The 27,338-nt window shown below is 35.4% G+C and overlaps 1 protein-coding gene across 5 annotated transcripts; it reads left to right on the top strand.

Annotated features, from left to right (window-relative positions):
* Window positions 1-21,497, top strand: LOC111060480 (hydroxymethylglutaryl-CoA synthase 1). Of its 5 annotated transcripts, none has more exons than XM_039439665.1 (8): window positions 1-189; window positions 3,338-3,566; window positions 7,351-7,466; window positions 8,046-8,177; window positions 10,365-10,588; window positions 13,135-13,280; window positions 15,855-16,014; window positions 21,041-21,497. In XM_039439665.1, exons 2-8 carry the CDS (start codon window positions 3,346-3,348, stop codon window positions 21,413-21,415), a joined length of 1,374 nt encoding a protein of 457 aa, XP_039295599.1. In that variant the 5' UTR covers window positions 1-189; window positions 3,338-3,345; the 3' UTR covers window positions 21,416-21,497. The 5 variants fall into 5 exon arrangements, with proteins under 5 accessions (XP_039295599.1, XP_039295600.1, XP_039295601.1 ...); XM_039439666.1 differs by lacking the exon at window positions 1-189 and adding an exon at window positions 336-372; XM_039439667.1 differs by lacking the exon at window positions 1-189 and adding an exon at window positions 418-436.
* The last annotated feature ends 5,841 nt before the right edge of the window (window positions 21,498-27,338 follow it).

Raw genomic sequence — 27,338 nt, 5'->3', positions numbered from 1 at the left:
ACCGAATGAGCTGCTCATTTTTCGGAAGATTTTTTCCTGTTCAGTCACTTTCAGTAATTAGTTCTCGTTAAACATTTTTAGTAGACAAGTTTTTGTGTAATATTCTGTTTCGTAATAGATATGCCAAGACTTTGACTGCAAAATTTCATCGGTTCTCATTCAGATTGTGAAAGAGACACGAATTTTTGGGTAGGTAGACAAGGCTTGTACAGGTTAGAATTTCAATTTCAATTGAATTGCCGGTTTGTATGTCCTATTAACCTCTTTACCTACATTCTTTCGTGGAGATTTTTTAGAACATCCTTTTCAATTTTTGAGCTTTGAAGTTGATGCATTCACCTGAGTTAGTTGAGGTCAAGCACGTCTATTGAGGTAAAATCATTAGTTTATTCTCTTTTCAAATTATTGTTAACCTTCAATTATTGTGTACGGTACGGTAAGTAGCTGTGCTTATTGTCTTCTATTACTTCATGAATATTTTAAATAAAGAACTTACATTCAGAAAGTTTTAAAGTCATATAATATATCTGTTTAATTATGTAAAATCGTTTCTGTGCCACTTTCTAAATGGATAGACCATAACGTACCAATAGAAATCTGACTTTGCCCTTTGTTTTTTAGATTTAGATATAGTTTTTCAATTGATAAGGATTGAATTTCTATGAACTACCGGCAGTTTTACTCAAATAATATAAATAATTGACAATTATCTAATAGCTCAGCCTGACTAACTTATTATTGTAGACTTATTTATTTGCTCAAAACTTATTCAACAGTTCAAATCTACATGAAACTTTTAATTTGGGAGAGACATTTCTGTAACTCTATGACTTTCTGGGATACTGTAGAGCAAGTTAATTATGTTTCAAATCAAATCTATTGTGAATTTATCTTAATATTGAACCAGAAAACCCAGTTTTTCTATAGTGAGGTCCACGTTATAATGGCAGTATTTAATTATAAAATACTATAGTTCATAGTATTTTTTCACTAAAATACGGTAGTTCATAGAAATTCAATCCTTATCAATTGAAAAAAATATATCTAAATCTAAAAAACAAAGGGCAAAGTAAGTTGCTATCATTCAGAAAATCTGTTAGCGCTATCTATCTCTAGCTCCACAACGCTACCAGATCGTTCTTTAACAATGTAGAAATATAAATGAACAAAATATCTAATCTCAATTATGATTATTCAATCATTGAAGAATATATTTTCTTGACGATTAAAATATAATTGATTGTTTCAAACAAGAATAAACAGTTAATATTACATCAGCTATACCGATATCAGGTATACTGCTGACAGTGGCAAGGCATCAGAGAATCAGCAACGTTGTTTTCCTATCTTTCTCCACTGCCATTATAATGTGGGCCTCACTATAGTAGGTACCTTTTTTACTCTCTTTGATGTACAATATTCTATGATAATAGTTTATAAAACTCTCAAGTATCCCTATTGAAATAAATAGGCTACATTTTTAAACAAAAATATAAATCTGAGTAGGCCTACCCTTTGAAATTATTTTTTCAGTTATTTTATTGTCTTGTTTATTGCTCAATATTGTGAATTAATTTCACAGTGAATTGGAACCTTGTATGATAATATTTAGCTATTCAGCAAACTAATTTAACATGAATAAAATCAAAATATAAGTAGTTTTAATGACTATAAGAAAACGAGCTTTTGAATGAGGCGCTTCAAGAGATATCGATATTTCAACATCGATCTTTCAATCGAGAGTTGAGACGAATTGTCGACTTATCCCATATCGATATCGAACTACCGAATGAGCTGCTCATTTTTCGGAAGATTTTTTCCTGTTCAGTCACTTTCAGTAATTAGTTCTCGTTAAACATTTTTAGTAGACAAGTTTTTGTGTAATATTCTGTTTCGTAATAGATATGCCAAGACTTTGACTGCAAAATTTCATCGGTTCTCATTCAGATTGTGAAAGAGACACGAATTTTTGGGTAGGTAGACAAGGTTTGTACAGGTTAGAATTTCAATTGAATTGCCGGTTTGTATGTCCTATTAACCTCTTTACCTACATTCTTTCGTGGAGATTTTTTAGAACATCCTTTTCAATTTTTGAGCTTTGAAGTTGATGCATTCACCTGAGTTAGTTGAGGTCAAGCACGTCTATTGAGGTAAAATCATTAGTTTATTCTCTTTTCAAATTATTGTTAACCTTCAATTTTATTGTGTACGGTACGGTAAGTAGCTGTGCTTATTGTCTTCTATTACTTCATGAATATTTTAAATAAAGAACTTACATTCAGAAAGTTTTAAAGTCATATAATATATCTGTTTAATTATGTAAAATCGTTTCTGTGCCACTTTCTAAATGGATAGACCATAACGTACCAATAGAAATCTGACTTTGCCCTTTGTTTTAGTTTTAGATAATATGGTTTTCCAATTGATAAGGTTAGAATTTCTATGAACTACCGGCAGTTCTATTCAATAATATAAAATTATTTACAATTAACTAATAGTTCAGCCTAACTTACTTATTATTGTAGACTTATTTATCTGCTTAAATCCAAATATAACTTAGGAAAGACATTTCTGTAACTCTATGTTTATCTGGGATACTGTAGAGCAAGTTAATTATGTTTCAAATCTATTGTGAACTTATCCTAATATGGAACCAGAAAACCCAGTTTTTCTATAGTAATCTCCACGTTATAATAGCAGTATTTGATTAGCATTGACGTTGCTATACTTGTCTATTATTCAGAAAATCTGTTAGCGCTATACTTCTCTAGCTCCGCAACGCTACCAGATCGTTCTTTAACAATGTAGAAATATAAATGAACAAAATATCTAATCTCAATTATGATCATTCAATCATTGAAGAATATATTTTCTTGACGATTAAAATATAATTGATTGTTTCAAACAAAAATAAACAGTTTATATTACATCAGCTATATCGTTATCAGGTGTAGGCCTACTGTTGACAGTGGCAAGGCATCAGAGAATCAGCAACGTTGTTCTCCTATCTTTCTCCTCTGTCATTATAATGTGGGCCTCACTATAGTAGGTACCTTTTTTACTCTCTTTGATGTACAATATTCTATGATAATAGTTTATAAAACTCTCAAGTATCCCTATTGAAATAAATACATTTTTAAACAAAAATATAAATCTGAGTAGGCCTACCCTTTTAAATTATTTTATTACATGTTTCGGCTACTAAAATCGTACTCAAATTTATATTCTTATTTATATTAAAAGTAGCCCTACAGAAAAAAGACGATAAGATGCATTTCAAACTATGAATTTTTCAAAATTAATTTATCTTAAATGTGCTCTTCTGTTTCACTTCCAGCTGGCAGTATGGGAAGTTGGCCGGACGATGTGGGCATCCTAGCTCTAGAACTGGTCGTTCCGCCACAGTACGTGGACCAGACCGATTTGGAGATCCAAGATGGCGTCTCGGCCGGCAAATACACCATTGGTCTCGGCCAGAGCAAGATGGCGTTCTGTTCTGACAGAGAGGATGTCAACTCTCTCTGTTTGACGGCCGTAGCGAGGCTGATGGAGAAGCATAATATCAGGTAAGAGATTCACTTCAAATTGACAGGATTGGTTGAATGGATAGTTGAATGACAATTATAATATGTTTCTGTTCATGACGTGGTCATACTACATATAGTGAGGTCCTCGTTATAATGGCAGTGTTTGATTTGCAATTGTAGCTATTGCTATCCTTGTCTTTCCTGTTCAATTGTATAGTTGTGATCCATAGGTCTGTACTGTATTGAACAAATAAAAAATATTCTATTCTTTCCAGTGTGCATGACTATAATACAAAAAATAGGAACAACTTTATTATTAAAGAACATAGTAAAGAGAAGTACAAAAAGCCCAACCTATATGGGCATCAAATTCATTACTCACCCTCCTACTAGTATTAATCATGAAATAGTTATTTGTGCAACTAGTGCGCAAAGTGACAGTTTGCTGCACCGAAAGAAACGTTTACGCCCGTGCCGTAGGCGAGGTTGGAATGGCTTTTTGAGGGCAGCAGAGGAACTTTGCGCATGTATTTCACATTAAATTTTTCCTACAGTTACCATTGAATATGAAAAGTGGGTAATTATGGATAAAATGATGGCTGAAATCCATCAAATGTTTGTGTGTGTGATGCTGTTATTAATAACAACCTCAATTCATTTAAAAATTAATAATCCAATTGAAGTTGAAAATTCTCAGCCAAAGTTCTCATTTTCATTCATTTAAGAATCAGAAAAAATACAGATAAAACAAAAAATTCGCATTTAAAATACACGCCAACAGCTGGTTTGGATGACTGCAAAATGGCTGAACCGACAAGCGCGCGACCTAGCGGGAAGAATCGTACTTAACTTCGTTCTTTCATCCAGCTAAAAACAGTATTCAGATATTCAGAATTATGATTAACTAGAATTACCGAAAATATTATAAGTAAACTGAAAAATATTTATAAAATAACATAGACAACAGAAAATATTTTATTGTAGTATATTCTAATGTTATTTTATTAATTTTATTGACATGGATTTCGAACGGTAATTATTTAACCTGAAAATTCGAATTTCAAAATGTGTATTTGCTACATTTCTCATTGCTTGGAGTTGAAATAATTATTACTGTCAATAGAAAATAAACATTATTTATTATTAAATGATGAGAAGTTATTATTTAATTATGATTTAGATAAACATTATTCTTGTTTTGGATTTCTAGATTGGGATTTTATCATAAATGTCGGGTAGCCATTGAAATGATTCTCATCTAAATCTAACCACAGTCATTGTTACCAACTTAATTATTGTTTTCGTGCACTAATCCTCCATATAACCCACCAACTATTTTGTGTTGCCATGTTGCAAATCTGGAGTGCAGAAAAATTTTTTCCAGCACTAGAGCGGAAAAGTGATTTTTTGCGTTCTGTAATCAGTGCAGCAATGGCCACTTTTCAAGGTAACTGTAGGAAAAAGATATTACAAGGTTTAAAAACAAACTGAAAAAGTATATCGTGGAATTAGAATTATACAGTTATGAAGAATTTTATTGTGCCAACTCATTATTTATTTAGAATTTAGACTACCTATTGTTGATGTATTTTGTTTTTTTTACTTGTATTTATTTTATTATTTTGTTGAAAAAAATAAAGAAAGACGCATAATTTATGTACATTTTGATTTATGTTTTGATTAAAGAGATTGATTGATATCATTCGACAAAGCGGATAGCGCTATCTCTTTCTCGCTTTGCTCTGTTGTCAGATCGCCTTTCAACAATGTAGAATTAATAATTAATTAGCAAAATATTTCATCTTTCTCAATTATAAAACTTCTTAACTTTCATTTTGAAATTATTGAAAAATATAGTTTCTTGTTTAATAAAATATAATTGATCAAACTTCACTGTTAGTCGAAGTATTTCTTTTTCATGAAGCTATGTGATGCTGGTAGTCTCTCATACTGTGCCATTCTTAAGGGGGTTTTAGACGAGTCGTGTAGCCAGCCGCTTGTTACTGGCGGCTAGTAACAAGCCCCGGGACAAGCGACTTGTCATCTTACCCGCTTGTAGGAGGTCACGTGATCACAAGCGACTGTTACTGCCCCGGTGTAAATGCTACACTGACAAGCTACAAGTCACTGTTGTTACAGAGGCTATATAGTCACTTTAAAGTCACTGTTCTTCTTGTTCAGTCTACAGCGCTCCTAGTGGCAAGTTTTTAAACCTTCTTAACTTTTAGCCAACATTTACAAGTGACTTCTTAATAATTCGTATAAATGCCCACAAGCGCCTCCGAGGTAAGTAGAAGCATAGAGAAACAATAGCGTAAGTAGATATCTCATGGTATAGGGAATTTATGTCGCAACTTTTACTGTTCTCAAGCCGATTACTGTCGATTATTGTCAATTTTTACTGTTTTGTTGGGGTAAGAGTGTATGAACGGCACAATTTGAGAGACTACCAGCGTCACACAGCTGCATGGGAAAGAACTACGTGAACTATCGGCTTGGGATAACAGTAAAAGTTGCGACATAAACGCCCTATACCATGGGATATCTACTTACGCAATCGTTTCTCTATGGTAGAAGCTTATAAGACAAAAAGTGAAATGTACAAGTGACTATAGTGAGGTTCACGTTATAATGGCAGTGGAGAAAGATAGGAGAAAAACGTTGCCGAACCTCTGTCTTGTCAATGCCTTCTATAGATGGTAGCTGGTACAGGTTCATTGATGTAATATTAACTGTTCATTCTCGATTATAATTAATAGGTAATCAATCAAATTTTTCGATAATTTCATAATGAATTTTCATAATTGAGATAAAATATGTTGTTAATTATCAATTCTACATTGTTAAAAGACGATCTGGCAACAGAGCAAAGCGAGAAAGAGATAGCGCTATCTGCTTTGTTGAATGATAGACAAGGACAGCAATATCATTGCTAACTAAACATTGCCTTTATAACGTGGACCTGACTAGTAGAAGCGACTTGTACACGCTTCGTCTAGAACCCCCTATACACTCTTACACTCCCAACAAATCAGTGATAATAGACAGTATGAATATTTGGTGAGCTTATCTCTGTATTCTCTGCAGGAGTTTGACGAAAGCAATCATTGATTTATTTTGAATTTTATTTGTGTACCACCTATAGTTAAGACTTATATGTAATTTCAAACTGACGCTATTCATATGTATTTGTACATGTCTAATGAATAAAGATGTTTCTATTCTATTCTATAGTAGACAATAATTGGCTTGATTTAACAAAAATCTGGTTGCAATTTGGAATATAAACGACCCGGACCATGAGATATCTACTCATGCTGAATCTCCTCTTCGCCTTTTATGTACTCGATGATGAAATTTTTATACATTTTATGTATTATGGACATAAATTACCTTTACCATGGGATATCTTCTCATGATATCTTTCTATATGGTGATACTGAATTTATTTATTGACTAGAAAATTCTCTACCGACCACTTGAACACAGATAACGTGAAAACGCGAAATATTTTTGCTGGGGTTCGCTAGAGTCTAAAGGTCCGTTTGAGGGATGCAATAAATTTCTATTATAATTAAAAATAAACAAATTTTCTAATCACTTACTTGTTACTTCTGTTGTCCTCGCCGCAGTCTGCTGACCGGGGAATCGTCATTGTCCCTTCATCATATCATCAATCACCATATGAAAATGATAAACAGATCCTCATCATCAATTGAAAAATTTTCCATTCGAACCTTCTTCTTCTTCTTCTTTTGGTTCCTTCTCCTATCGGAGGTTAGAAATCATCACAATCATTCGAACCTACTGATTTATTTTCTAGGTACGAGGATATAGGACGACTGGAGGTTGGCACTGAGACAATTATTGACAAGTCGAAATCAGTGAAATCTGTGCTGATGCAGCTATTTGAAGACAGCGGAAATACTGACATAGAAGGTGAGATCTAAATTCAACTAATCCCAATAATTTAATCCATACTATTTATTAGTTGCCACGAATTGGATTGATTACTATGTTGCATATCCATACTTCACTAATGAAATAAAACTTGAATTTCAAAAACACTTGTCAAGTGAAAATGCACTCACATTGGTTTCGACCTGGTGTGGGTCATCATCAGACTGTATAAACTTACTCTAAGAGACTCGACTCTAGTCGAGAGCATGACTTGTTTAAAAAAATGGTGACACTGAGAACAGTCGATTCTAGTCTCCGCGACTGTCACAATTTGAAAACACATGCTCCCGACTAGAGTCGAGTCTCTTCTCGACCTGAGTCACGTAAGTGTGAGTTGAGCCTACCTCGACTCGAATCGTACGACTCCAGTCGTATTGGAGAGTTGCCTTTGAAAATTAATAAATAAATACTTATCACGAATTGAATTGAATTATCTTGACTGTAAAATTACCTGTAGGCTATTTAAACAAATTCTGTCCGATAGTGAGGTCCACGTTATAATGGCAGTATTTGATTTTACACAACAATCTAATTCCATTGGAATTATGTGATTTGCAGGTATTGACACAACGAACGCATGCTACGGAGGTACTGCAGCTTTATTCAATTGTGCCGCCTGGCTTGAGAGCAGTGCCTGGGATGGCAGGTTAGCTCTGGCTGTAGCTGCTGATATTGCTGTTTATGCCGAAGGTAATTTCAAGTTTCATCTCATAAATAAAGTGACATTTGCTTCAGATTAATCTACGTTTACATCAAAGTTGTCAACAAAATGTTTTCCATGAATAGTTCTCTACAAAAAAGTTGTCAATTTTTTGTAGTAAACAAGCTGCTGTCCTCAAATGTATAGCAACAAAAGTTGATCAAATTTTTTGAATGCGAATTGATATTGTGGAATTTCACCATACTTGAAAAAATTACAATTATATTTTTGTCACATCCACATTTATTAGACTTGTACACAGGACTGCAGTTTCGTTTTGAAACCAACACATCTTCAGCTGCTATGTTTTTTCAACAACAAATGTTGTCAATTTTGAGAGAGATTAGAGAGACTTCGAGAAATCATTTTGTTGACAACTTCTCACACTGAGTGGGACTTCCATAGGTTGACGACATAATGTTGCAGTTGTAATATGAGGAATATTTTTCACTTTTTGTGTAGTTGAGAAGTTGATATTGTGGTAATTATTCATATTGAATGAAAAAGACTGAGAAATTGTCAAAAAACCACTGATTTATTGATAATTAGAAAGACCGGTTTTGGTTATTACACCATTGTCAATCTCTGATTCAGAGGTTTTTTGACAATTTCTCAGTCTTTTCCATTCAATGGGGAATATTGAGAGGTTTGTATTGTAGTTTTTTTGTGCCTTTCTTTCAGGTTGTTGAACTGATCAAAATTGGACTAAATTTTTCCAATATGAACTCACGTGAACCTTGTTCTTGATTATTGAATAATTTATTCATGCACAAATTAAGCACCTAAATTTTGTGTTGCCATAAAAGATTTGCTAACTTGCTTCTTATCCAACCAAATTATTGTAGTCTTCTAGCATTTCCATAGTACTGGCTTGAATTTCGTGATGAAATCAATGCAAACGTATTTAGAAATGTATTTGAACCGTGTGACCCCACGACGTTTTAACCTGAAATTATTAGGCCGGGCGCTCCACGTGTTTTCTTGCAAATCGGAAAATTTGAGTGGAAGAGCGGCAGTTCTAATCGAGTCGTCACCGCGAGAAGAACTGTTGTAGTCGCAGAACAAGTCTCGGTCTCTAATTTAGGCTTCGGCCTAATTAGATGAAAAATCTCCTTATTTTGTATAAATTAAAAGCATGTAGTCTGAAATATAGTACCGTAGTTGAAATGTAAGCGTGAGTGATTGTGAGTGCCGATTTATTTGTTAAATTTTCAATTCAATGGTGAGTGCCAAAATTATTTTATTAAGCTCAAATAGATTGACCAGATAAATTGACCGAGGCCCTAAATTTATTGTAGAGTGAGTTAGCAAATTCTTGACTAAATATCAATTATGAATGATTGCGATAAAGTAGTAATTTGAGAAATATTTTTGAAATTAAATTTTTTAATGTTGTAATATTGAAACAAGATAGTAATAATTGAATAAATAACCGGATTGATTACAGTGAATATTATAATTCGATGTAACAGAATTTCAAAGATGACCGATAATTGTATAATTCAACTAATAAATTAATATCAGTAGCATTTCTACAAAATCATTTATTTTACGTTCCTGGCTCGTGATAAGTTACTTGTTTCTAAAACAGCTGTTGTTAAACAATAGTGAAGATCTTGACATTTGCATGAACGAATCCATCCAAAGCTCCCAACCGTGGATTCAAATAATTTGAACAAGTTTATAGTTAAGAAGAGATTTTAAAAGCAATAATTATATATTTTTTCCTTGTTATAAAATTTGGTGCTAACAAAGTACCCCTGGCCTCCCACCGTTACACAGTGTTTTTTAAGAAATTGGCAACATTTGCCGCGATTTGTTCAAAAATTTAGTTGAAAATTCTGGTGTGAACACGGTTTTATCAGTCCTTGTAAATAAAATCAATGCTTTCCATTCTACTGTAGTAGCCAATATAGCCGTTTATGCCGATGGGACGAAAGTAGTTTCAATTTTCCTGATGTTATATATTTCACATCCTTCACAGCATCCACTTGAATAGAAGAACCTTCCCATATAAACCGAAGGCTTTTATTGAAAATTGCTTAATAAACACATCTCTTATGTTATCTTGGATAGTAATGGCATCCATCTACAAAGTTGATGTTATGGAATAGCCTATAATGAAATCCAAATTATAAAGTCTGTGTGAAACTATATATTTTTTCTCTTTTTTGTAGGTAGCGCTAGACCGACAGGGGGTGCAGGAGCGGTGGCCATCTTGCTTGGTCCCAATGCCCCGCTCGTGTTGGAGCGACGCGTGCGTGCGAGTCACATGCAGCATGCCTATGATTTCTACAAGCCAGATCCACGATGTGAATATCCTGTGGTCGACGGAAAGCTCTCAATCAAGTGCTATCTCTCTGCTCTCGACAAGTGCTATCGACTTTACTGCAGTAAACAGGTTCGTGTTTTTATGAAAAATATATAAAATTCATTGTAAATAAATAGAAGAAATTGTATTTTGTATTTTCATATACAAATTCATTGTTTCATTCTCTTAAATTTACTGTAACTGTCGAGTGCTACCTTTCGACTCTCGACAAGTGTTATCAACTTTACTGCAGTAAACAGGTTCGAGTTCTTAAATTCCTTCAAATTCATTGTAATTGTCAGCTTAAATGAAAACAATGATGTATCAAGTCGGATTTTCGACGGAAAACTGTCGATCTCTGCTCTCGACAGGTGCTAACCACCCTACTGCAGTGATCAGGCTTGTTGGTTGGAATCCCGCCGGTGGCATGGACCTTTGATCATCCCATCCATTCACCGACGCACTTCCCATTACCCACGCCCACGCACAAGCAAAGCGCTCATGTGGGCATCATCCGTATTAAAAACATGGCCTATATTCAAAAAAATTTAGCTTGTATTAGAAAGTTGTTTTTTGCCCAATCTAAATTAATAAATGCAATAATCTCGAACGCAGTTATTTCGTCTTATACAAAATAATATTGTCAAAGTTTAATTCCGATCGGTCAAATAGTTTAACATTTTTAGGAAACGTACAAAATTACATTAATTTTTTCATGTTGATATCCTTGTAATTGACCGAGCGAAGTGAGGTCTAAGATTCAAGTCGACGGTTTGGCATTTCTCTTAATGTTTAAATGTTTGAATGTTTAAATGTTTATATGCTGCGCATTTACGGCGAAACGCGGTAATAGATTTCAAGGATAATATAAAAGGAAAAAGGAGCCTCCTTCATACGCCAATATTAGAGTAAAAATCAGACTATAATCAGACTTATTCATCATAAATCAGCTGACAAGTGATTACACAGATGTGTGGAAAAGCCAGTCTATTGCTGTATGTAAGGTCTATAGTTTCAATCAGGTACTTGTGGATGAGAATACTGCGTGAGGTCTACTGTTCACAGAACTACTAGTAACTATCATGGAATGATTGTTTGTGATTCTAAAATACATTGTCCCAGTTGCACAAAAGCCTGTTGCATTTTAATCATGATTGAATGCTACTAGAACCAATCAGATAAGGCTTCACTGATTGGTTCTTGTGGCATTTAATCATGATTAAAATTCAACAGGCTTTTGTGCAACCGGGAATATGACTATACGTAAGTTGTAATTGTGAAGTGAACAACTACAAGACTTAACCTATTTCGGACTATGTGTAACCTTATCTAAATTTTGAAGAGGAATAGCACAAGGTCACCTTAATTTTTCCTCTCCATATCATTTTGATGATGTACTTATTGTATCAATCAGTAACGAATACCTCTTCTTGTATATATTTGTTTATGTTTGTTCTTATACATTTAAGAGCCGGTTTCCGAGCTCGGGATTTAGTTAAGTCCTAGACTTTAAACAGCTGGAGTCAGAAAATTGGCTTTCCAAAACGGGGCGTAGTTGCAGCTTTTATAACAGTAGTTGTAGTTTTTATTTTCTCATTTCAAGGATAATATAAAAGGAAAAAGGAGCCTCCTTCATACGCCAATATTAGAGTAAAAATCAGACTATAGAATGATTCATCATAAATCAGCTGACAAGTGATTACACAGATGTGTGGAGAAGCCAGTCTATTGCTGTATTTCCATAAGGTCTATAGTTTCAATCAGGTACTTGTGGATGAGAATACTGCGTGAGGTCTACTGTTCACAGAACTACTAGTAACTATCATGGAATGATTGTTTGTGATTCGAAAATACATTGTCCCGGTTTCACAAAAGCCTGTTGCATTTTAATCATGATTGAATGCTACTAGAACCAATCAGAGAAGGCTTCACTGATTGGTTCTTGTGGCATTTAATCATGATTAAAATTCAACAGGCTTTTGTGCAACCGGGAATATGACTATACGTAAGTTGTAATTGTGAAGTGAACAACTACAAGACTCAACCTATTTCGGACTATGTGTAACCTTATCTAAATTTGGAAGAGGAATAGCACAAGGTTACCTTATTTTTCCTCTCCCTATCATTTTGATGATGTACTTATTGTATCAATCAGTAACGAATACCTCTTCTTGTATATATTTGTTTATGTTTGTTCTTATACATTTAAGAGCCGGTTTCCGAGCTCGGGATTTAGTTAAGTCCTAGACTTTAAACAGCTGGAGTCAGAAAATTGGCTTTCCAAAACGGGGCGTAGTTGCAGCTTTTATAACAGTAGTTGTAGTTTTTATTTTCTCATTTCTATGATTGAAAACGTTTTTCCTTGACGAAATTAGACATTCCTAAATAATTCAAAATAGCTGAAACTTTACACTATTTTCTCTTTATTTTATTTTGTGTCCAATTTTCTAGTTTTTAGAAACTTAATTCAAACGTGACTTTGACAATGACTGCGACTACGCCCCGTCTCGGAAAGCCAATTTTCTGACTCCAGCTGGTTAAAGTCTAGGCTTAACTAATCCCGAGCTCGGAAACCGGCCCTTAATGTTTATATGTTGTACATTATGGAGGAAATTAATTCTATTCTTGTTAAATAGGAAAAGCTGAATAACAACAGTAGACGAGTGGGTTTGGCAAGTCTGGACGCCATGTTGTTTCACTCGCCTTACTGCAAGCTCGTGCAGAAGTCGCTCGCCAGAATCGTGTTCAACGATTTTCTCATCAGGAGTGCTGATCCTACAAGGTATGTTGCTGCTTTAAAAATATTCATCTAAAATTGTATCTTATCTACAATTGAATGAAAATAAAAGTGTTATTATTAACATCCGACAAGGTATGTTCATAGAGAAATAATAGCATAAGTAGATATCTCATGGTAAGGGCGTTTGTGTCGCAACTTTTACTGTTATCTCAAGCTAATAGTCCACGTAGTTCTTTCCTGTGAAGCTTTATGACGCTGGTAGTCTCTCATATTGTGCCGTTCATACACTCTTACCCGGTCAAAACAGTAAAAATCGACAGTAATCGGCTTGAGATAACAGTAAAAGTTGCGACATAAACGCCCTATACCATGGGACATCTACTTACACTATTATTTCTCTATTGTTTGTTGCAAAAATTCAAATACAATATACCAAACGAATTGCAAATAAATTTCAAAATGACTACCGTAAGCATTACACTCAATCTACATTATAATTCTATCTATTTTGTCAATCTACAATAGCAAATATTCGTTTCTATCCAAAACAGCAGAAATTTGAATACAATTTACAAAAAGAATTGGAAATAAATTTCAAAATTATCAAAATTATTTCTTTATTTATATAATTTAATTTCCTGTATGAACTCACAGCCAGCGCACAAGTTTACTTTGATGGCTGTGCCAAGTATGTGTAAAAATGTATTTCATCTCATTGTTTGTATTGTACATTGGCAAATAAATATTCTTATCACTGTAAGCATTATATTCAATATACATCTCAGGCTAGGCGCACACTAGTTAGTCAAGACAAGACACGTTTAGTCACAATACTTCACATAGCTGCTTGTCACGCTACACACACTGATTAGTCATTGCAATTAGACATGTCATGATAAGCATCTATGTAAAGTATTGTGACTAAACATGACTATAGTAAGGTCCACGTTATAATGACAGTGGATAAAGATAGGAGAGCGGCGTTGCCGTTTGTCTGCCTTGATTAATTATATTTATACATTGTTAAAAACGGATTTGGCAACGTTGTGGAGCTAGAAAACAATAGTGCTATGTGTTTTGTGGAATAATAGACAAGGATAGCAACACCAAAGTTAATCAAATACTGCCATTATAACGTGGATCGGAGAGCGGCGTTGCCGTTTGTCTGCCTTGATTAATTATATTTATACATTGTTAAAAACGGATTTGGCAACGTTGTGGAGCTAGAAAACAATAGTGCTATGTGTTTTGTGGAATAATAGACAAGGATAGCAACACCAAAGTTAATCAAATACTGCCATTATAACGTGGATCTCACTATAGTCTTGTCTTGACTAACCGGTATACGTCCAGCCTATGGCTGGTCACACACCTATTAGTCAAGATAAGACTAGTCATGTTTAATCACTATACTTCACATAGTTGCTTATTGAGTCATATCTAATTGCAATGACTAATCAGTGTGTGTAGCGTCACAAGCAGCTATGTGAAGTATTGTGACTAAACGTGACTAGTCTTGTCTTGACTAATCGGTCTATGACCAGCCTTATTGTTGAGTATTTGTTCCAATCTACATTTGATGATTATGCTATAATATGCATTGAAATTTAAGTTGTGTCTGAATCTATTAATGAAACAATCCAAGTGGAAAAGACAACCTATTTTTATGAAAAGTTAATTCAAAAGAAATCATTTTCCTTTATTTATATGGGATGGGATTCAACAAACAATATACCAAAACTTTGTGCTCAGTAAAGATAACATTTTCCTAATTTAACCTTCCGGTAGTCGTGCTGTTATAAAAAGTACAACAGTGTCAGTTTTTTGCTGCACAAAACTATTGAATGGGGTGGTGTCAGTGAATGAGTGACCTATGCATTCCAAAACTTTCTCCCCATCACTCCACTGAGTTGCAGTATCAACCGAGCAATGGTTCAGTCTTTAGGTGCCATTTAGTCGCGACTGTGCATAAGTATGATAGGGAAAGACTGACTGTGTATAATATGGAGACTGTAAACGAACCAATAACACAGAATTGCTGGCTTTGCTTGGTGTACCTTATTGGGCTACGAAAAGGTGATCATGCAAATGTTCATTGACGTAAAATAATCCAATGAGATTGGAATATTAATTATACAATTAATTAATATGTTTTGACAGTAAACAGAGTACATAACACATAACAAAATAGGATGTTTTAAAAAATACAACACGCGACTGCTCGTGTGATTGATTAGGGGGCAACTTCCGGGAGGTTAATACGGAATACTTGCACAGTATTCCAGATAAGAGTGTTTAAAAATTATATCTACTATTGTAATTTAATTCATAAATGATTTGTGTGTGATGAATGAGTGTGTTTTGAATTGTAAATTGGATTATTTTAAAGTGACACATAACCTAGCTACATTTGGACTGTTGTATAAATTAGAATTTGAACCGTTTTGGGCGTAAGTTTGCCTGTGGTACTTTTCTGTAAGTTGTGTAGCCTAATTCTGAATGATTGAATAAATAAATTGTTAATTAGTTAACTAATTTCTCAGTGTTTCAATGCTGATGAAAATTTAGGAGTAATGTTTAATATTTGACTAACTCCTGTGTCTGTTTGACTTGAAGGAATGCCGACGATGTGCCTTTGAACGCCTCACTGCAGCGATTCGCCAACTTGCGTTTGGAAGACACCTATTTGGACCGAGACGTGGAGAAGGCGTTTGTGGAGGAGAGTCGCGCCGAATTTGAACGAAAGACTCAGCCTTCGTTGCTGGTCGCTCGGGAGGTGAGTTCTAATTGATTACAATAATAATGTTAGATGGACACTCTATCACGTCGGTCCCGGCTGCCAAATAACGGTCCACTTTACTCTCTTCGGGAGGTGAGTGAGGAGCCTCTATTCTGGGGATCCAGCCACTACATCCGTAAACAAAGCCCTGGTGACGTGAGCACAGGTAGGGTAGAAATTTGTCTTGAAATTTTAAACTTTTTAAGGTCCTTATACCATGAGGATCCGACAATAAGAAATTCAATAAAATTCAATTCAAAATGGCGTATAATGGCCAAAAAACCATGTTTTTTACGGTTTTCTCGAAAACGGCTCCAACGATTTACTTCAAATTTATACCCCAGATAGCTTTATATGTCCTATATCATTTATATGTCCTATCAACTGACATGAGTCTCATTTCTGGGAAAATTGCAGGAGCTCCGTAATATTCTTGAGAAAAATGGATTTCGTTAAATTTCTATCACGATTTTCTCAAAAATGACTTGACCGATTATCTTCAAATTCATACCCTGTATAGTTATTTATCAGCTCTATTAACTGTCATGAGTCTCTTCCCTGGGCAACAAACAGGGGGTCCACCCCATTCTTGAGTAGTTGACTTTTTAACCTCCTTCTCGTGCGTGAGGTAGGTAGGTAGAGCAGTTTATTCAAAAGAACACTCATAGTCGATATTTTATTTGTAGAACAGCTGTTTTGACGACTTTTAAAAAATCATCAAATTTCACAATTTACACAAAGGAAAATGTACTCTGAAAATACAATAGTATGATCGTAGTTTTAAATATTCAGCCGCCAATCGGCATAATGCTATTCCCCTAAATTATTCTCGTTTAAGAATGAGGCTTAGGAAAGTCAATGATCAATGAGCAAGGAAAGTTGTGTGAGTGCGCCACACCAGATTTAGGGACACATGTCATGACACAATCTATATATATATATATTATATATATATATATTATATATATATATATATATATAAGCGAAATGGCACTCACTCACTCACTGACTGACTCACTCACTCACTCGCAGAACTAAAAATATACCGGACCAAAAACGTTCATATTTGGTAGGTATGTTCAGTTGGCCCTTTAGAGGCGCACTAACAAATCTTTTGGCAATATTTTAACTCTAAGGGCTGTTTTTAAGGGTTTAAAGTTCGTCTCTTAGCATGTATATTCTTCTTCTCCCAATCTCTTAATTATAATTGAAATTTCCATATCATATGTTACTATAGCACAGTATCCCAGATAAGAGTGTTCAAATAATATCTACTATTGTAATTTAATTCATAAATGATTTGTGTGTGATGAATGAGTGTGTTTTGAATTGTAAATTGAAGAATTTTGAAGTGACACATAACCTAGCTACATTTGGACTGTTGTATAAATTGGAATTTGAACCGTTTTGGGCGTAAGTTTGCCTGTGGTACTTTTCTGTAAGTTGTGTAGCCTAATTCTGAATGATTGAATAAATAAATTGTTAATTAGTTCACTAATTTCTCAGTATGTTTCAATGCTGGTGAATATTTCTGAGTAATTATTATGAATATTTGACTAACTCCTGTGTCTGTTTGATTTTGAAGGAATGCCGACGATGTGCCTTTGAACGCCTCACTGCAGCGATTCGCCAACTTGCGTTTGGAAGACACCTATTTGGACCGAGACGTGGAGAAGGCGTTTGTGGAGGAGAGTCGCGCCGAATTTGAACGCAAGACTCAGCCTTCGTTGCTGGTCGCTCGAGAGGTGAGGTCTAATTGATTACAATAATAATGTTAGATGGACACTCTATCACGTCGGTCCCGGCTGCCAAATAACAGTCCACTTTACTCTCTTCGGGAGCTGAGTGAGGAGCCTCTATTCTGGGGATCCAGCCACTACATCCGTAAACAAAGCCCTGGTGACGTGAGCACAGGTAGGGTAGAAATTTGTCTTGAAATTTTAAACTTTTTAAGGTCCTTATACCATGAGGATCCGACAATAAGAAATTCAATAAAATTCAATTCAAAATGGCGTATAATGGCCAAAAAACCATGTTTTTTACGGTTTTCTCGAAAACGGCTCCAACGATTTACTTCAAATTTATACCCCAGATAGCTTTATATGTCCTATATCATTTATATGTCCTATCAACTGACATGAGTCTCATTTCTGGGAAAATTGCAGGAGCTCCGTAATATTCTTGAGAAAAATGGATTTCGTTAAATTTCTATCACGATTTTCTCAAAAATGACTTGACCGATTATCTTCAAATTCATACCCTGTATAGTTATTTATCAGCTCTATTAACTGTCATGAGTCTCTTCCCTGGGCAACAAACAGGGGGTCCACCCCATTCTTGAGTAGTTGACTTTTTAACCTCCTTCTCGTGCGTGAGGTAGGTAGGTAGAGCAGTTTATTCAAAAGAACACTCATAGTCGATATTTTATTTGTAGAACAGCTGTTTTGACGACTTTTAAAAAATCATCAAATTTCACAATTTACACAAAGGAAAATGTACTATGAAAATACAATAGTATGATCGTAGTTTTAAATATTCAGCCGCCAATCGGCATAATGCTATTCCCCTAAATTATTCTCGTTTAAGAATGAAGCTTAGGAAAGTCAATGATCAATGAGCAAGGAAAGTTGTGTGAGTGCGCCACACCAGATTTAGGGACACATGTCATGACACAATCTATATATATATATATATATATATATATATATATATATATATATATATAAGCGAAATGGCACTCACTCACTCACTGACTGACTCACTCACTCACTCGCAGAACTAAAAATATACCGGACCAAAAACGTTCATATTTGGTAGGTATGTTCAGTTGGCCCTTTAGAGGCGCACTAACAAATCTTTTGGCAATATTTTAACTCTAAGGGCTGTTTTTAAGGGTTTAAAGTTCGTCTCTTAGCATGTATATTCTTCTTCTCCCAATCTCTTAATTATAATTGAAATTTCCATATCATATGTTACTATAGAACAATAATCTAGATAGAGTACCTCTTCGAAACAGTTGTTAACTGGCAACTAAATTAATAATTTTGTCAGGTTGGCATTAAGTTGAGTTGACTTTGTTAGGTTGGCACCAAGTTGAAGATCTAAATGCAATTATCGCGGAAAAATTGATTGGGCACTGCTACTTCGATCCTGGGAATATTATGTTACTAGCCGTCAGGCTCGCTTCGCTCGCCATATTCGTTTAGCCAGACGTTTAGTCTGGACTCCCGACTGGATTGTCCTAACATATGATAGAAGTGCTCAAATGGAAAATACAGGCGAGCGAAGCGAGCCTGCTGATCTCATCCTTGGACGATCGAGTCGGGGGTCCAGGGGGCGGAGCCCCCTGGCTAGACGGATATGGCGATCGAAGTGAGCCTGACGGCTAGTAATTTATAAGGGTACTCAGATTAATATCTTTTCGCCACACTGCACAGAAAGCAGCTATTTTCCAGTCCCTACGTAGATCTGAAAGACCTTGTTTGCAGACGACTCTCGTCTGACGTCGGAAAAGGCTTTCTTTCCGGCCTAGACCGGAAAACGTACTCTTTCTAGCCGCTAAAATGGAAGTCCGTAGTTAATAAGTCATCCGCTAGATCGGGCGAGTGTCCACTTTCTTCATCAGCTGAAGTTGCCATGATTTCAGTTCGAATCTCTAATCAAACTAATTCAGCATTCGCTTCGCAACCATTTTTATTCAATTATTTATTGTTGATTAGCGCATTCCGAATTTTCAAAAATGCTTGAAGATGACGACGCCCGTGATATTCCAAGTAAAATTTTAAAAGAATCTGAAATCCTGACTGCAAATCTTCTACCACTAAAATCAAGAAATAGGTATGATAACTTAACGAGTATTATTTATTTATTTTGTCAGCAATACCTGTAGTGTGGCGAAAAATATCGTTCGCACCACGGGCAAAAATGTTTTTCCGGCTCTCAATCTTTTCTAGTCCTCGGCCTACGGCCTCGGACTTGAAAACCGATTTCGAGCCGGAAAAATCTCATTTTCTGCTCTAGGTGCGAAATATACTATTATTTATACTGTGGCTTTGTTTACGGAGGTAGTGATCCAGCACTGATTACCTTTAAGCTGATATTACCTTACCTTCACCTTTACCTTTATCCATGCTGATTACCTTTATTGTAACTGATTGGAAAAGCTATGACACTGCCTTCGGGAAACCCCAGCCCTTAGCTACGATTTCAAGTATTCAAGTCGTTAGGTCATGTCAGAGGCTCTGAAATCGAGCAGGTGCGACAACAGACCTGAGCCGGCCAGGTTACTTGATATTATAATCATAATATAACTAATATTCATGAAACTCTATAGTCCAGTTAGTCCAAGGTTATGAATAAAGAGGTCCTCGTTATAATGGCAGTGGAGAAAGACAGAGTGAACAGCGAAGCCGATCCTCTGCCTTGTTACTGCCTTCTTTAGAGGCTAGCTGATACCTGTATATCTGATATAACTACTGCCTTCTATAGACGAGATCTGATACTGGTATATTTGATGTGATCATTAAGACTCAACTCACACTTACGCGACACAGATAGAGGTGAGACTCGACTCTAGTGGAGAGCATGTGTTTCCAAATGGTGACGTCGCGGAGACTAGAATCGACTGGTCTGATTGTCACCATTTCGAAACACATGCTCTCCACTAGAGTCGAGTCTCACCTCTATCTGTGTCGCGTAAGTGTGAGTTGAGCCTAACTGTTTATTCTCGTTTGAAATAATCAATATTGTATATCATTCTTCAAGAAATGTGAAGAAGCAATGTGGCAACATTGCTGAGCTAGAAATGATAGCTCCAACTACTTTGTCGAATGATAGACAAGGATAGCAACACCAATGCTAATGAAATACTGCCATTATAACGTGGACATCACTATCGTTTCAGCACTCTTGCCATTCACAAGTGTCATTTTTTTCAATATACTCACTCCATTTTTGTGCTTCTGTAAATGATTTTTTTATTTCTTTGTTGGTTTAAATTTAAGTTTGTTCTGATCGGTTACAGGTTGGCAACATGTACACGCCTTCGCTGTACGGTGGCCTCATCTCACATCTGGTCGCCACGCCCCGCTCGCGATTGGTCGACTCGCGCATCGGTCTCTTCAGCTACGGCTCCGGATTGGCTGCCACAATGTACTCGCTGCGCGTGCGCGAACCAGGCCTCGACTCCCTATTGGCCGGTCTGAGTCACGTGACCCAAATGCTGGACTCCCGCCAAAAAGTGCCAGCTGATAAATTCTGCGCGCGCATGAGAGAGAGGGAGAGTGTGCATCTTGTCGCTCCTTATGAACCGAAGGATAGTGTTGATCTACTTTTGCCGGGTACCTATTATTTGACGAACATTGATGAACAGTATAGGCGCAGCTATACTAGGAAATAGCAGTGGTTTAAAGGTTACTTAGGGACATTTTATTATAGATACTTTATGTATTATAAATACTATAATACATTCCTTAGTGCAATTTGGTTGGGGAGATCCTGACGAATATCTAATCCTATAACCTAGTGAGGTCTACGTTAAAGTGCGTACAGATATACGCGCCGCGAACATGAGCGATTCACTTTTAATCTGCTGATGCCAAGCTTTTTATATCTGTATCTTACCGTTTCTGTAAGAATACATATATGGTCAGCTGATTAAAAGTGAATTGCTCATGTTCGCGGCGCTTATATCTGTACGCCCCGTTATCAAGTCAGCTATCCTTGTCTATCATTGGACAAAGCAGATATAGTGAGGTATCAAGTCAGCATCTGTTTAACATTGGTGTTGCTATCCTTGTCTATCATTCGACAAATCAGATATAGTAAGGTCCACGTTATAATGGTGGCTCCAAGGTTACTTAGAGACACTCCTTGGTGCATTTTTGCTAGGGAGGGCCTCTCTGTCTTCGAGAGAGAGCCGTGTTAAAAGTAATATCTCTCAGACTATAGCGAGGTCCACGTTATAATGGCAGTGTTTGATTAGCAATGGTATTGCTATAGTGAGGTCCACGTTATAATGGCAGTGAAGAAAGATAGGAGAAAAACGTTGCCAAGTCTCTCCATTTTGCCACTGAGTGTACACAGCTGCTACTCAATTCATCCCATTGAATTTGATCTAATAATAATTATCATTTCCTTGATTAAATAATCAATTTAATGTCAAATTAATCAAGAAATTTTTTTCCCCTAATTTGCTTTCATAACTGAGATTAGATTTTTATTTTTATACAAACCTGAAATGGCGGCTAATTTAAAAAGCTGTGATACAACAATCTGAATTTCAAAACAACAGAAATTGAGTTATTTGGTAGGTATTCTATTCCAATTTCCTTTTAAATAATAGAAAAATAGAAATCCTATTTAAAAATAAGTAATTTCAATGGAAATAGTTCTGAAATAACTGTTCAATATTATTTATACCGGTACCAGTAGGTCTAACCTATACGGCTAACTGAAGCATGGATGAAGTCTAGGATGGTTAGTTATCAACTTTTAAAATGTCATTTCAGGTATTTTAATTTGTGTTTCTCAAACGGTAATGTCTAAAAATTATTTCATTGTTTCAAAAATACATTTTAAATCAATTATACGACTTGTGTACTCAAGTATTTTGATAGAATGAAGAAAAAAATGGCGACTGATAATGAATTGTTTACTTTTGTACAGTCGCTGTCAAAAGTAAATATAAAATATTCTGGCAAACTGACAACATTGCAAAGCTGGAGAGAGATAGCATTAATTCCACGACAGCCAATCAGAGAAGCTGTCTTATCAAGAAGGCCTTCTCTGATTGGTTCTCGTGAAATTAATCACGGTAAAAATTTAACCGGCTGTTGTGCAACCGGGCCTAAGGGTTAAAGGATAGCTGATACCTGTATATCTGATATGAACGTTTTTTTTGTGCTTCTGTAAATGAACTTTTTCTGTTTGTTGGTTTAAATTTAAGTTTGTTCTGATCGGTTACAGGTTGGCAACATGTACACGCCTTCGCTGTACGGTGGCCTCATCTCACATCTGGTCGCCACGCCCCGCTCGCGATTGGTCGACTCGCGCATCGGTCTCTTCAGCTACGGCTCCGGATTGGCTGCCACAATGTACTCGCTGCGCGTGCGCGAACCAGGCCTCGACTCCCTATTGGCTGGCCTCAGTCACGTGACCCAAATGCTGGACTCCCGCCAAAAAGTGCCAGCTGATAAATTCTGCGCGCGCATGAGGGAGAGGGAGAGTGTGCATCTTGTTGCTCCTTATGAACCGAAGGATAGTGTTGATCTACTTTTGCCGGGTACCTATTATTTGACGAACATTGACGAACAGTATAGGCGCAGCTATACTAGGAAATAGCAGTGGTTTAAAGGTTACTTAGGGAGATTTTATTATAGATACTGTATGTATTATAAATACTATAATACATTCCTTAGTGCAATTTGGTTGGGGAGATCCTGACGAATATCTAATCCTATAGTGAGGTCTACGTTAAAGTGCGTACAGATATACGCGCCGCGAACATGAGACATGAGCGATTCACTTTTAATCTGCTGATGCCAAGCTTTTTATATCTGTATCTTACCGTTTCTGTAAAAATACAGATATAGTCAGCTGATTAAAAGTGAATTGCTCATGTTCGCGGCGCGTATATCTGTACGCACCGTTATCAAGTCAGCTATCCTTGTCTATCATTGGACAAAGCAGATATAGTGAGGTATCAAGTCAGCATCTGTTTAACATTGGTGTTGCTATCCTTGTCTATCAATCGACAGAGCAGATAATAGTGAGGTCTGCGATATAATGGTGGCTCCAAGATTACTTAGAGACACTCCTTAGTGCTTTTTTGCTAGGGAGGGCCTCTCTGTCATCGAGAGAAAACCGTGTTGAAAGTAATATCTCTCAGACTATAGTGAGGTCCACGTTATAATGGCAGTGTTTGATTAGCAATGGTATTGCTATAGTGAGGTCCACGTTATAATGGCAGTGAAGGAAGATAGAAGAAAAACGTTGCCAAGTCTCTCCATTTTGCCACTGAGTGTACACAGCTGCTTCTCAATTCATCCCATTGAATTTGATCTAATAATAATTATCATTTCCTTGATTAAATAATCAATTTAATGTCAAATTAATCAAGACATTTTTTTCCATAATTTGCTTTTATAACTGAGATTAGATTTTTATTTTTATACAAACCTGAAATGGTGGCTAATTTAAAAAGCTGTGATACAACAATCTGAATTTCAAAGCAACAGAAATCGAATTATTTGGTAGGTATTCTATTTCAATTTCTTTCAAAATTAATAGAAAGATAGAAATCCTATTTTAAATAAGTCATTTCAATGGAAATAGTTCAGAAATAATTTTTCAATATTATTTATACCGGTACGAGTAGGTCTAACCTATACGGCTAACTGAAGCATGGATGAAGTCTAGGATGGTTAGTTATCAACTTTTAAAATGTCATTTTAGGTATTTTAATTTGTGTTTCTCAAACGGTAATGTCTAAAAATTATTTCATTGTTTCAAAAATACATTTTAAATCAATTATACGACTTGTGTACTCAAGTATTATAGAATGAAGAAAAAAATGGCGACTGATAATGAATTGTTTACTTTTGTACAGTCGCTGTCGAAAGTAAATATAAAATATTCTGGCAAACTGACAACAAAGCTGGAGAGAGATAGCGCTATCTGTTTTGTTGTATGATAGAAAAGGACAGCAACAGTATTGTCAATCGTACACTGCCATTATAACATGGACCTCGCTATATCCTTGCATTTTTGCTACGAGAGAGAGAGAGCCGTGTTGAAAGTAATATCTCTCAGACTATAGTGAGGTCCACGTTATAACGTTTCAACAAAGCGGATAACGCTATCTCTTTCTCGCTTTTTTCTGTTGCCAGATCGTCTTTTAACGAAGTAGAATTGATAATTGATTAAAAAAATATTTCATCTCAATTATGAAAATTCATTATGAAATTATTGAAAAATATTATTTCTCGCTTAATAAAATATTATTTATTATTTTAAACGAGAATGAACAGTATCACATCAGATATACTGGTATCAGATATCCTCTACAGAAGGCAGTGACAAGACAGAGAATCGGCAAAGCTGCTCTACATTTCTCCACTGCCATTATAAAGTGGACCTCACTATAAGCTATATGAATGTTTTAAATAGAATTGCTCTCTCAATTATTCATCCTTAATCCTGTTTAAAGGATTAGAACATTTTACAAGGAGTTGACATAGAATTAGGAGTCAGAATGAAATAAAAATTCTGAAGTACCCTTTTCATGTTTGATTAATAATACATCACATATGTTTTAACCATAATAATTATTAGTAAACAAAAATCCAGATTAACCTTCCGGTAGTTGCGCCCCATTCAATCACACGAGCAGTCGCCTGTTGTATTTTGTACAACATCCAATATTCCAATTGTTATGTACTTTGTTTACTGTCAAAACATAGTAATTAAGTGTATAATTAATTTTTCCATCTTCTTAGATTATTTTACGCCTATGAACATTTGGATGATTACCATTTCATAGCCCAATAAGGTACATCAAGCAAAGTCATCAATTCTGTGTTATTGGTTCGTTTACAGTCCCCGCATACAGTCTTTCCCAATCTTATGCACTGTCGCGACTAAATGGCACCTAAAGACTGAACCATTGCTCGGTTGATGTTTTGGAATGCATAGGTGACTCATTCACTGACACCACATAGTTTTATGCAGCAAAAAAACTGACACTGTTGTACTTTTTACAACAGCGCGATTGCCGGAAGGTAGAATGCTGCATAGGTTTGTAGTACTTCTACTCCTTTGCAACATTTAATTTGGATTTTCGTTTAATTATTATAATAATTATCAATTAATTAACATTAAAATAAATGCAATATCTTAGTAGTTTCCAAATTTTTCAAGCACTTGTAGCCATTTTCAAGTGGGAATCAGCACTTGAGAAGTTTTATTCCATTCTAACAATAATTATTATTTATTGTTGTTAGACAACAATAATTTATTGTTGTTTATAGGCAACAATAATTTATTGTTGTTTATAGGCAACAATAATTTATTGTTGTTTATAGGCCAAAGACCTTGAAGAGATATAGACCCACAATGCCTATGCCTTCCCAATGATAGCTCTTACTTGAAATTGAAGGCCGCCATTGGGGTATTCTAGCACGAGATATATCTATATATTTGTAATACTATAGATTACAAAGGCATTGCTATGTAATAATCTTATAGGTTTCACTTTTTGTGTAGTTGAGAAGTTGATATTGTGGTAATTATTCATATTGAATGAAAAAGACTAAGAAATTGTCAAAAAAACGTAAAAGTTTATCAGAGATTGACAATGGTGTAATAACCGAAACCGGTCTTTCTAATTATCAATAAATCAGTGGTTTTTTTGACAATTTCTTAGTCTTTTTCATTCAATATTATAGGTTGCCCCCTCAATGGCCAATTTCAATTCCAAGTACGACAATAGCGCTCCATGTGAGTCTATGCATCTTTAAGTCTTTGGTAGTAGACCCGTAAGGAAAAGTGGATAATTAAAATTAATTAAATTAAATAAAACTACTAAGAAATTGTCAAAAGCAACAGATTTATTGATTATTATTTAACGAAAATCCTAAATAAATGCTGTAAATCACCCCGAAGACTTCTGCTACTGCAGACATTGACAACAGGGTTAACAGCTAGATGGAAATTCGATGAGAACTACTATCCAAAAATTAGTTGCCAGCCCGGGAATCGAACCCGGTACCTCCCAATTGCTAGTCAGGAATGCTTACCCTTACACCAAACTGACAATCTCTGGATAGCAGCGCTCATTTTATACGAAGCCATAGCGGCCAACCAGATTTATTGATACTATCACACTATAACATAGTATTGACACAGTATCAATAAATCTGTAGTTTTTGACAATTTCCTAGTATTTTCATTTAATATGAATAATTACAACAATATCAACTTTTCAACTACACAAAAATTAAAATTAATAATGCATAGTTGAAAGTTATCTATGAAAGTGGATAATTGGGATCGAGTGTACAAATTACACGGTCAGACATCATCTTCTGCCGTCTAAATTTTGAAAGTTGGCTTGAATTCTAATTTCAGATAAAATCATTTCTGATCCTCGAATTGAAAGTATGAGAATTAATTAGAATGTATTTGGAGAATGAATGTATATTTTGTACAGCGTCTATTGTGATTGATTTTAAATTAAATAAAAATACTAAGAAATTGTCAAAAAACCACAGATTTATTGATAGATAGAAAGACCGGTTTCGGTTGTTACACCCTTAGACCAG

The sequence above is a fragment of the Nilaparvata lugens genome, chromosome 13 (assembly GCF_014356525.2).
Source record: "Nilaparvata lugens isolate BPH chromosome 13, ASM1435652v1, whole genome shotgun sequence".
NCBI classification, from domain to species: domain Eukaryota; kingdom Metazoa; phylum Arthropoda; class Insecta; order Hemiptera; family Delphacidae; genus Nilaparvata; species Nilaparvata lugens.
The sequence above is the reverse complement of the archived record's forward strand: the minus strand, read 5'-3'. Positions and strand labels throughout refer to the sequence as shown.